At 39.8% G+C, this 12,473-nt stretch overlaps 1 protein-coding gene across 1 annotated transcript in view; it reads left to right on the plus strand.

Annotated features, from left to right (window-relative positions):
* Positions 1 to 12,473, plus strand: part of CEP192 (centrosomal protein 192kDa) — a 250,033-nt gene that overhangs the window by 108,997 nt on the left and 128,563 nt on the right. Inside the window, 2 exon segments of the mRNA XM_006902756.1 lie at positions 3,783 to 3,931; positions 8,366 to 8,596. Of these exon segments, the coding sequence (XP_006902818.1) occupies positions 3,783 to 3,931; positions 8,366 to 8,596 (380 nt within the window).

Below are 12,473 nucleotides of genomic sequence, written 5' to 3' on the forward strand. Positions count from 1 at the left end.
ACTCTTCTCCAGCACCACAGCTCAAAGGCATCAATTCTCCTTCTATCCTCCTTGGTCATTGTCCAACTCTCTGATGTATAACAGGTGATTGCGAAGACCATGGCCTGTATCAGATGCACCTTAGTCTCCAAAGAGACACCATTGCTCTTCAGCACTTTGGAGAGGTCCCTAACAGCAGACTTTCCCATGGCAATGCTACCCTTACATCACCTTTTATGTGTTTTGGAGTATTATGGGAATGTTTACTTTCCAGGTTTGGAAATAGAATTTTCTTTTGTTATATTAATAATCTCCAGGTTCATAGGGTTTCTGGAGGCAAGCTATCTATCGAAGTGGATGTCACTCCTGCTTCAAAGCATGTTTCAACCTGGGAGCGCCACCAAACACTGTCCACCATGGGTAACTGTTATCGCATTTGACATAACAGTGTCACAGTGTTCAGCTTCACAGTGACCACAAGTTACCTCTTTATTGCAAGTGGACAGACCAGAGCTATTCGACCTAGAAGACTTTGGCTTGAAAATAGGGTCACTTTGAGTCACCTATGACTCGACAGCACTGAACAAAACACAGAGAGAGACTAGTTGTCCTAGTGGACTGAAATCTATGCTACCAAGTCGAAAGTGGGTGACTAATCCGCCTGTTTTGCATTGTTTTTGTTCAAATAGTCTTCTAGGTCGCATAGCCCTAGAAGCTAGGATGTTGAAGCTCTGTCTCACATACACTGGGGACATGGCCAGGAGGGACCACATACTTTCATCTCATGTACTTTAAGCATGGCTGGAGAAGGATATCATTCACGGAAGGGTGGAGGGACAGCACAGGAGAGGAAGATCCCGGATGAGATGGATTGATACACAGACATTTGCCTTCCATAACAGCTAGACCACACATATCTGTCCTTTAAAAATGGGAAAATTTCTGCAGGTGAAATGTTTTGCAAGTCATCATCTTCCTTATCACTTTGTTTGTTGGGCTTTTGCATACAAGCCCTACGAGACTATGACAGAATGCTCTAGATGAGATGAAAGACAGCTCGCACTTCCACTTCCTCAGAGAGCTGCAGTTGAACTTGACACTGTTTACAATTCTTACTTTTCTCTGTGATTTTATTTGCTGACAGTCATTCTGCCAAGCCAGAAATGATAGATTACATAGAGCCACTGGAGTATTTGGGGTTTTTTCTCTGCTGCCTTTTCCTTACTGATAACAATATCCAAGTAACTATGTAAGATGGTTAAAGATTTGTAGTTGGATTACACATGTTTAAGTAGAGACATACCTCTTAAAGTTTTTCTCTCCTTAGAATAGACAGGGCTTTGTAATTTAGGGGAGGGGAAAAAGTAAGATGATTACCAATGAGTAATAACACTAAGAGAATTTGTAGACTGTTTTATCAAGTTTTAATAGACTGTCTTCCCCCTCACTGGACTAAATATAAAAGGAAAAATTGTTGGTAGTACTAAATATTGTCGTAGACCCCGGAGGATTGGAGGCACCGTACAAATAAAACTGAAACCAGTCAGTCACTGTTGAGGGGATTCCAAATGTCATAAAACAACGTCATAGGGTCTTCTTGAGCAAAAGCTCAGAGGTTTATTGGGGAGGTCATAGATGGTCCAGATGAGTAGAATGCTCATCGTCATAGGGAGAAAATGGTTGCCCTTCTAAGATGACAAAAACGGAATAATTTCTTAAATTGTTGGAGGAGGAAATGAAGGCTACCAAATTCATGATTGACTGAAAGACCATCATGCGAGTTAAAGGCAACATTGTTAGAAGTGAGACTTTTTTCTAGGATAGATCCATGACTCACAGGTGGAATTAAATGATTGATCAACAGTTGATACTATTAATTTTCTTAACCAGTAGATAAGATGTAGGATGAGGTCAGACTGTTCCAGAATAAGATAAATTTTCCTGTTAACATTCATCCCATGGGGTGGGGGGACCACACCACAAACAGATATGTCTTAGAGAAGTTGCAGCCAGAATACTCCTTGGAGGCGTAGATGATAAAGTTTCATCTCACGTACTTTAAGAATGCTGTTAGGAAAAGCTGTTCCTTGGAGAGCAGCATCATACTTGGAAGGTAGAAGGATGGTGAAAGAGAGGAAGACCCTCAGTGAGGTGGATTGACATAGTGACTGCAGCAATGAGCCCAACTATGATTGTGAAGAAGGCACAGGATAGGACAGGGTTCAAATCCGTTGTTCATAGGGTCTCTATGAGTTGTATTTGACTCGTCAGCACCTGACAACATTAGTATTACTGCTTCCTTGATCATGTCTGTTTCTGGAAATCCATTTTAAGGTTTAGGTAAGACCTTATCTCAAGATAGCTTCAATATGTTTGTAATGAGAAAGTTCCTTTTGTAATAGATTAGATATTGTACACTAGTCAGACCTCTGAAAAGAATGTCTTTTTTAGGGTAAATCAATAGCAAGTTTAAAGAGAACCATTTAGAAAGGCAGCTTTTAAGTATCGAACATGGATTCTAAGCTCTTGTCTGGACTAAACTGGAGTTAATGATCTGTTTGTAGACTGCTGTATTTACACACAAAACAGTGCCTCCGATTTTAGACTTATACACAGCTCTTGGTGTCAGACTAGTCATGTACTCAATGGAGTCTCTAATCTGAATTTTTAAAAGTCTATTGTTGGAGGGGCCATCTCCTCCGGTACCAGTCAGATCCAATTTTGATGGTACACACACAGAGAAAATAATAAAATTTAAAATAAAAAAAGTGGATTGTTAATTCATTTTGAGGTACCATCTTAGGGAAAAAAAAATATATATATATATATAGAGAGAGAGAAAGTGAATTGTTAATGTTGTGTGCCATGGAGTCAGATCTGACTCATAGCTGACCCTCCAGCGGGTTTTCTGAGTCCGTAAATAGCATGAGAGGATATTGTTCATCCTTCTCTAGTGTGTCTGTGTGTGTGTATAAATGACATCTTTTTTGGTATTGCAGTACAGCTTCTTGCCATTAGGCCACCAGAACTGCTAAATGACATACATCTTTTTTAGTGGCAAAACATTGATGAGTCCATAGTTGTGACATAAGGCAAGCCAAGGATTTAAATCCTAAACAGCAGTTGCTCTCCACCAGACTTCCTTGCATCTTTTTTGTGGTCACACCTCTGAGGAAACTTCTTTTTGACTATTTGGCTGTGATATAGCATAGATTATATATGCTGGAGAAAGTGCAGCTGGAGTGCTCCTTGGAGGCAGAGGTGACCAAGTTTAATTTTTCATCCTTTGGGCATGTTGCTAGAAGAGACTGCTCCTTGGAGAGCAACGTCATGCTTGGAAGGGTGGTGAGACGGCGAAGGAGAAAAACTCAGTGAAATGGACTGACAAGTGACTGCAGCAGTAAGTTTGAGTATCAGAGACTGTAAGGATGGCACAGGGTAGCACAGGGTTCAGATCTTTTGTTGAAGAGCTGTTATGAGTTATACTCAAATTGATGTCTCCAAGCAACATCAATATTGAGGGAATGATTTATCTTACATCATAGCTCATCAAGGACATGATTTGTATGTATCATAACTGCCAAACCATAGAATTATGACCAGTGAGTTGACACAATCTTAACGATCACAGATGCCACTGAGTGGACTCGAAATACCGATCTTTGAGCCAACTCCTGAGCACACTACCCATCTACACTACTGAGGATTGAGGAGGATCACCACCATTTCCATTTAATCTCTTGTGCTTTAGATGACTGTGTTCAGTATCACTTAAGTTTTTGCTGTGCTTCATTCTTCTCCAGGGAGTGTAAGAGTACCTCAGGAGTTGCGGTTTCGTCACGCTTGCTGTGTTGGTATTGTTTCCCAAACCCACCTCAGTGCTTTGAACCCTACTGACCATTGGCTGCAGGTCAACATTGGGGTTCTTAATGTCAGTGCTAATGGGGAGAAGGTGAGCTTTCTGCATATTTATTATTTGACTTAATACTTATTTGTGATCAAGTGGTTGATTTCTTCTTACCCTGGTACTTTATTTTATACTGTTGTTGTGTGCTCTCTAGTCAGAACCAACTCATAGCTGACTCTCCAGTGTGTGTTCAGAGGCATGGGAAGAGATTACCCATCCATTTCCAGTTTTTGTTTATAACTAGGCATTTGGGTTTTTTTCCATCTCAGTTTTTATAGGCTGTACCTAAGCTTTGAGATAGTGTCTTTATTTGGGGGGAGGAGTCACATTAAAAATACATTGTATTTTGGGGTAGCAGCATCTGACCCCCTCCTACTGTCCTAAGAGTAAGAGTCCTCCTGATCAGTACCGACCTTCTGACTTTGACCTCTTCCCTGTTGGGTAAGAGGAACAAAAGTTTTTTAGTGCTGCCAATGTAACAGCCCAGGGTATTACACCTGACCAAGCAAACACAGGCCTCAAGGTGCTTGGCTATTAACTCTGGGAGTTAAAAAACCAGAGGTAGAGAAGCCACATTAAGTAATATGCTATACTGCAGTTCCAGTAAATATGATACTTTTCCCCTATTTATAAAAACCTATAAATTTGTTTTCTTAGATATTTAATTAGTGAAAGCCCCTGTTTCTGGCTTCTATTTGTAAACATATTATTAAATGTAATTGAAGAGAGTAGGTGGTATTAGAAGGGAATGCTGGTGGAACAGGGAAAAGAGAGGGTCAAGACACCTGTGTCAACGGCAGGGCCAACCCTGGAACTACTGATTATTTCTACAATTGGGAAATATCTTTCATCTGCATTTTTTTCCCATAATATGGAAAAAATTTAGATTAAGACAATAGGAAGAAGGATTGGCCATACACTTCCAAAATAGCAAGCCTTCGAAAACCCTATGTACAGTAGAACACACTTAGACTAGAAGATAGGGCAGCAGAGGTGGAGCTTTCAAATATGGAAATGCTAAGGAAGATGAACAGTTGTAAGCAGACAGTAGTGGTTGGAACATGGAATGTGAGAACTATGAATATAGGAAAATTAGATACTGTTAAGGAAGAAATGGAACACATAAATATTGACATAGTAGGTAATGGCAAGATGAGATGGACTGGCATGGGACATTTTAAATCAGATAATCATGTGATCTTTGCTGGAGATGAAAAGGTCAGGAAAAATGGGATTGCTTTCATAGTTAAAAAAGTCATTTCTAGATATGCCTTGAAATACAATATTGTGAGTGACAGGAAAATATCCACATGCAGACAAGAAAGGCCAGCGAATCCCACTATCATTCAAATACATGCACCAAAAACCAGAGGTAAAGAAGAGGAAATAGAAGATTTCTGCCAACTTTTGCCATCAGAGATCGATTGAACATGCAATCAAGATGCATTAATAGTAATGGGTGACTGGAATGCAAAAGTTGGAAACAGAGAAGGATGAGTAGTTGGAAAACATGGACTTTATAAGGGAAATGAAGCTGGAGATAGAATGATTGAATTTCTCACTACCAATGATTTATTCATTGCAAATACATTTTATAAGAAACATAAACTCAGTTTACACACATGCATTTCACCTGATGGTTTGCATAGGAACCTGGAGAAGGTCAGTAGCAGCTGTGAAAACTAGGCCGGATGCTGATTGTGGAACAGACCACCAAGTACTCATATGCAAGTTCAAGCTGAAGCTAAGGAAAGTGAAATCCAATCCACAGGAACCAGAATAATGACCTTGAGTCTATCCCACCTGATTTTCAAAACCAACTCAGAAACAGGTTTGAGGCCTTGAACACTAATGAGTGAAGAAGACCAGATGAGTTATGGGAAGATAAGAATATCATCCAGGAAGAATGCAAAAGGTCGTTACAAAGACAGGAGGAAGAAGAGACCAAAATGGATGTCAGAGAGTTTGTGAATATTGCACTGGAGCGCTATGAAGCCAAAGCAGAGGGAAGAAATTAAAACATAAGGAGCTGAACAGAAGATTCCAGAAGGCAGCGTGGGAAGACAAAGTAAAATATTACAGTGAAATGGGCAAGAAGTGGGAGTCAGAAAATCAAAAGGGCCGAACTTGCTCAGCATTTCTTTTTTCTTTTTTTTATTGAGCATTTCTTAAGCTCAGTGAACTGAAGAAGAAATTTGAGCCTCTAGTTGCAATACTTAAAGATGCTTTGGGCAGATTATGAAATGATCCTGGAAGTTTTAAACGAGGCTGGAAAAAGTAGACAGAGTCATTATACCAAAAGGAATTGGAAGACATAGAAGAATTTCATGAAACAACATATGAGCCTGTGTTGATGAAGATAGAAGTTCAAACTGCTTTGAAAGAATGGGCAAAAAATAAAGCCCCAGGAATTGATGGTATACCAAGTGACAGATTTCAACTAACAGATGCTGCCCTAGATGTACTCACCAAGTTGTGCCAAGAAATCTGGAGGACAGCACTTGGCCGACTAACTGGAAGAGATCTATATTTGTTCCCATTCCAAACAAAGGTGATCCGACAGAGTGTGGAAATTACCGAACAATATCATTAATATCATATGCAAGCAAGATTCTGCTGAAGATGATCCAAAAATGACTGGAACAGCACATCAACAGAGTGCAGACTGGGTTTAGAAGAGGTTGTGGTACTAGGGATATTATAGCTAATGTTAGATGTATCTTGCTGAAAGCAGGGAGTGTAAGAGAAATGTCTATCTGTGTATCATTAATTATGTAAAGGTGTTTCACAACAAACTGTGGCTGACTTTGAGAAGAATGGCAATCCCAGAACACTTGATTGTGCTTATGCAAATCTTATACTTGGACCAGGAGGCAGTCATCAGAATAGAGCAAGGAAACACTGCTTGGTTCAGAATTGGGAAGGGTATAAGCCAGGGATGTGTCCTATGTCCATACCTTTTCGAACCATATGCAGATAAGATTATCCAGGATGGTGGGGTCTCTGAGGCGAAATGTGGCATCATGATTACAAGAAGACTCATCAGCAGTCTGCATTATGCAGATAACACAACCCTGCTTGCTGAAACTGAGGAGGACCAAAACCACTTGCTGTGGTGGATACTGCAGCCCTCAGTATGGATAGAAGCTCTATATCAATAAAACAGATTCTCACCACTGGGCCGACTGGTAGCATCATGCTGGATGATGAAGAGTTTGAGATTGTTCACAGCTTTAGTTTGCTTGGCTCCATGATAAACACTGTTGGCACCAGCAGCCAGTAAATGAAAAGATGTATTGCAATGGGAAAGTCTGTGGTTAGAGACCTCTTTAAAGTACTGAAGAGTAACCATGACAGTCTGGAGACTAAGGTGTGCCTGATACAGGCCATGGTCGTCTTTTTTTTTTAAATAATTTTTTTATTAATTTTAATGAAAATTTACAGAGACATGGTCTTTGCCATCACTTCCTATGCATCAGAGAGCTGGACAATGACTAGGGATGATAGAAGGAAAATTAATACTTTTGAGCTGTGGCGTTGAAGAAGAGTATTGAATATACCATGGACTGCTAAGAGAACGTCCTGGAGAGGGCTAAACCAGGCTACTTTTTGGAGGCAAGGATTCTGAAGCTCCATCTGACATACTTCAGACATGTTGCAAAGAGGGACCAGTCCTTGGAGAGCGACGTCATGCTTGAGTTGGAGGGACAGCATGGGAGAGGAATACCCTCGATGAGATGGATTGATTCAGTGACTGGGGTAATGGGAGTAGGTGTGCCAGAGACAGTAAGATTGGCACAGGATAGAGCAGGGTTTAGGACAACTCATAAGGTCGCTATGAGTTGTAGGTGACTCGATGGCATATAAAACAATTGCATATGAATTTATTAAAAGAAAATAAAGTTGAGAAAAATACTCTTGAGACTTGCATTTTTATTTAACAAGAGGAATCTTGATGAATAATGAAAAGAGAGTAATTTTTACACAATCTGTTGAAATATCTTAAAATACAGTTTTTAATATGAACTCTTATAGCAAGAGTTCTAGAATCTAAGTACTAGTTACTTAATTTTAGTAAACATTTGGAAATCAATGAATAAGGAACAAATCTAATTTGATATTTTGAAGAAGTAACAAAATGTTTGGATTTGGTAATTTGATTGACTTAAGCAAACAGAAGCCAAATGTCCTACTGTCCAGTTGATTCTGATTCATGATGACTGTGGAAAGGACAAAAAACTGCCCCGTATGTAAATCTTTGCAAACAGACTTAGCAATTTTCTGCCAGAAATAGACTGGTGTATTTGAACTATAGACCTTTTGGTTAACATTGAATTATGTGAACTACTGTATCCCCAGGACACCTGGTTCTCCACCAGGGCTTCTCTTGCCTGGCTAAGAAAAAGGAAGAGTAGTTCATGCTACTTGTTTTTATATGTAAAGCCATTTGTTAATGAACTGTGTGGCCCTTTCTTGAAGGTGGATCTTTCAACATATCCATGTTTCATTTTCAAGAATAAAGTCATTGTAAGACCTCATACAAGAGAGGAGATAAAAGTACTTTTTATCCCATCTGATCCTGGGATTTTTAGATGTGTATTCAGCATTGCGTCTTGGCCGTTTTCAGCAGATGCTGACACAGTATTACAAGCCAAAGCCCTGGCCAGCAGAGTCATTCTCACTGCTATTGCTGAGATGCCTTTCGTTGAGGTAAGTGTATCTTTGAAACATGACATTTTCTTGATGACTCTTTAACCTTAGAAGTATTCTTCTTGAACAAATGATTTATAAATGTGGTACAGATTAGTTTTACTTTAGTGATTCTTGCCTAGGGTGGAGGTCTGCCCAATGGGATGGCTTTAAAATCCCACAGGATTTTTTATTTTTTCAAATGAATATTCCTTAAATGATACAGCAATCTTCTTTCTATTTGTGGAACTGAGCAAACTGGTTTTACTGTGATGCTGAACATTGTTCTATAGTCTTGTTAAATAGCATATAGTTACCAGTTATGTACAATGTTTGAATGAGCTTCTGGATTGATTTATGCTGGGAAGCACGAGTGGCTTTCACTTCCTAAACTAGATGCCTTTGAAAACTTTACAAACTCTCTAAACTCTATAAATGTAAAGAAATGATGTTAGTTATAGAACAGAGTTCTGTACAGAAATAATGTTAGTTATAGGACAGAGTACAGTGCTTTTGTGCAAAGCTTATTTTCAGTCGTATTTGACTTGACTACACTTAAACATTGCTAATGAAATTTGTGCTATTATATCTTGAGGCACACGCTTCTCCTTTGTACATCACTCTTTGTTAGTGTGCAGTATGAAGTAACCTGAGTTTGCTGTGATGCTGAACCTTGTACCATGGGAGTATCAAATAACAGAATGGTTTCCCAATGTGTACAGTGTTTGGTGGAGCTTCCAGTTGTAAAAGAGATTTGGGAGCAAGAGTGGCATCTACTTCCTAAACTACATGCCTCTGGAAACTGTTGTTGTTGTTGTTGAATGCCTTCGAGTTGTAGACGACTCATAGCGACCCTATGAACGAACAGCCTGAGCACTGTTCGTACATAGAGTTTCCGGAGGCAAGCCATTTTGGAAGTGGATGCCGCTCCTGCTTCCAGGCTTGATTTAGTCGGGAAGCTCCAGCCAACACTGTCCACCATGGGTGCCCATTACCATGATTTGCACATCACTGTCACAGGCTTCAGCATCACAGCAACCACGAGTTACCTCTGTACAGCAATGCACAGACCAGTGCTATACCACCTAGAAGAATGTTTGACAGGAAGACAATTTGAACCTGGCCCGAGGCCTTAAGGCTGCCTCCTGGTTCAAACCCTAGGCCCAGGCTGGCTAGCCTTACTCCAGGGATAGAGCAAACCTGCACGTCAAACACATTCCCGGAAAAGCAGTCGACTCCAAAACTTGCCACGATTCCTGCACTCCCACCACCAAGCTCCTGCCTTCTGGCAAGGAGAGCTTCCCACGAGCCTGAGGAGGAGCCAGCCAAACCAGGAACTTGAATAAATGACAATAGTTACGGGATTGGTGGAAGATCTATTAACAATTTGCATTATGCAGATGACACAACCCTGCTTGCTGAAACTGAGGAGGACCTCATGCACTTGCTGCAGAGGGTCAAGGACTGCAGCCTTCAGTATGGACTGAGGCTCAATGTCAAGAAGTCAAAGATTCTCACCACTGGACCAACTGGTAGCATCAGGATGGGTGGCAAAGAGATTGAGATTGTTCACAGCTTCAGTTTGCTCGGCTACACGGTCAACACTCTTGGCACCAGCAGTCAGGAAATAAAAAAACGTATTGCGATGGTAAAGTGTGCTGTTAGGGACCTCTGTAAAGTACTCAAGAGCAACAGTGTCTCTCTGGTAACTAAGGTGGCCTGATACAGGCCATGGTCTTTGCAATCACTTGTTATGCATCAGAGAGCTGGACAATGTCTAGGGAGGACAGAAGGAGAATTGATGCCTTTGAGCTGTGGTGCTGGAGAAGAGTATTGAATGTATCATGGACTGCCAAGAAAACAAACAGATTCATCCTGGAGAGGATTAAACCAAGCAACTCCTTGGAGGCAAGAATCTGGGGCTTCGTCTGACATACTTTGGGTGTGTTGCAAGGAGGTACGGGTCCTTGGAGAGGGACATCAAGCTTGGGAGGGTGGAGGGATGGCGCAAGAGGGGAAGACCCTCATAGAATGAGATGGATTGATTCAGTGACTGGGGTAATAGGGATGGGTGTGTCAGAGGCAGTGACTCGATGGCACATAACAGCAAACAATATTAGGTCTTTTGTTCATACAGTCACTATGAGTTGCACTCAACTCGACAGTGATCAACAACAATAATAAGTGATTCTTATTAATTTTCCATTACAAAATTTAAATTTACTTCTATTTTTAATTAGTAACAGAAATATATTTGCTAACATATTAAAAAACCAAAGTGTAACACTAAATCCTATTTCCAGCTAAGTTCTGTTGTAAAGTCTTGGGTTTTTAATTTTGTTGTTGTTGTACATGTTAATAGGGACTTGTTAGGATAGTGTCAGGTTTTTATGCTTGATGATTATTTGCTGAAAAAAGTCACCCAATTTCTAGAAGTGGGGTGAAATATTAGGTCTGATCTCATTGAGGATATAGGCAGTCTCCTCTCGTACAGTTTACTGCCTCTGAAAACCTGCTTGAGCGTCGGCTATAAGTAAGTTCTAACTCAACAACAATAACATCAATTGAGAAGAATGGAGAGATCCTTGTGAAACACACACCTTTGAACATTGACTCTTAACCTTTCCTGCACATTGGGATAAACTGGGTACTTTTTAAAACTTCTCAAGAGAATTACACATAGGATCTTAAAAAATAGTGCTTTATAAGAAACATCTTTTTTTTAAAAAAATATGGTAACATTTTTAGAATGAGTACAATTTAAGAATGTGAAAGAAATATGGGAAGGTGCAAAGCAAAAGCAGAATATTTTTGCCAAGATAAAAGTTGGTTGTTTCCTATCACATGACTTGAATCTAAAAGGCTTAGTTAACTCTTAACAGGTGATTTCTTTTAATAAAGCTGTAGTTATGTTCCTCAATGTAGAAGTGGTGTACCATTTTCCCAATATTAGTTCACCTTCAGCAACTTCAAATTATTGTTAGGTGCTTCTGGAAATGACCAGTAGCCAACTCTCTAGCGAGTTTTCTGAGGTTGTAAATTGCACGGAAGGAGATTGCCCGTCTTTCTTCTGAGGAACTGCTGGTGGATTTATACTGATGGGCTTTTAGTTGCCAGCACAGCTCATTACCCACTAGAGCTCATTGGAGCTGCTGCTGTTTTGGGAATCTATGTGTTCTGATTTGCCAATGCTTCGCCAGAGGGCACTTTGTGGAAATGGCAGGGCTACTAATACTTTCAGGATAGGACAATTTGTGATGTTTTCACAGAATCGCTATGAGTCTAAGTTAATTAGGCAACACTTAACAACAACAGTAGTAGTTTCAATGACTCAGGTAATGGGTCTCATACTAGAGGTATAATGGTATGGCCATGTCAGATGGCCTTTCCCTGCTTTTCCGTCCATATATAATCATTCTTGTTGTTTCTCAAGGATTTTATAGCTCCCTTCTAATAGAAAATGGGTGTTTCTGAACTTCCAGAGATTAAGTTCCATTCCTGCTTGTGATAAGCTTCATGTCATACCTTCTAGTCTCAGTGTGCTGGAAATCTAAATGTAGAAAACATTACATGTAAATCTGCTTCCACTTGCCAATTTCAATTTTTTTTAATATTTGGCTAGGTCAAACAACAACAATAATTTTTGTGGTTGCTTTTGTTCAAAATTAGTATTACTGTAATCCATAGCAGAAAATCTGTCATAATTTTGTATCTAGAACAGTACTTGACATGCAATCAGTACTTACTTTAAATGTTCTAGACTTAGTACATACATTTTTGTATAATTTTTAGCATGCTTACCTGTTAGAATTTTGTGTCAAAACTGACAATGCCAGAATGGTTTTTTTGTTGTTTTTTAAATTTTTTAAAATGTTATTATTTTTTTTGTGTGTGTACC

Source organism: Elephantulus edwardii, unplaced genomic scaffold, assembly GCF_000299155.1.
Source record: "Elephantulus edwardii isolate Elephantulus edwardi_28Jun2011 unplaced genomic scaffold, EleEdw1.0 scaffold00446, whole genome shotgun sequence".
In the NCBI taxonomy this organism is placed as follows: Eukaryota; Metazoa; Chordata; class Mammalia; order Macroscelidea; family Macroscelididae; genus Elephantulus; species Elephantulus edwardii.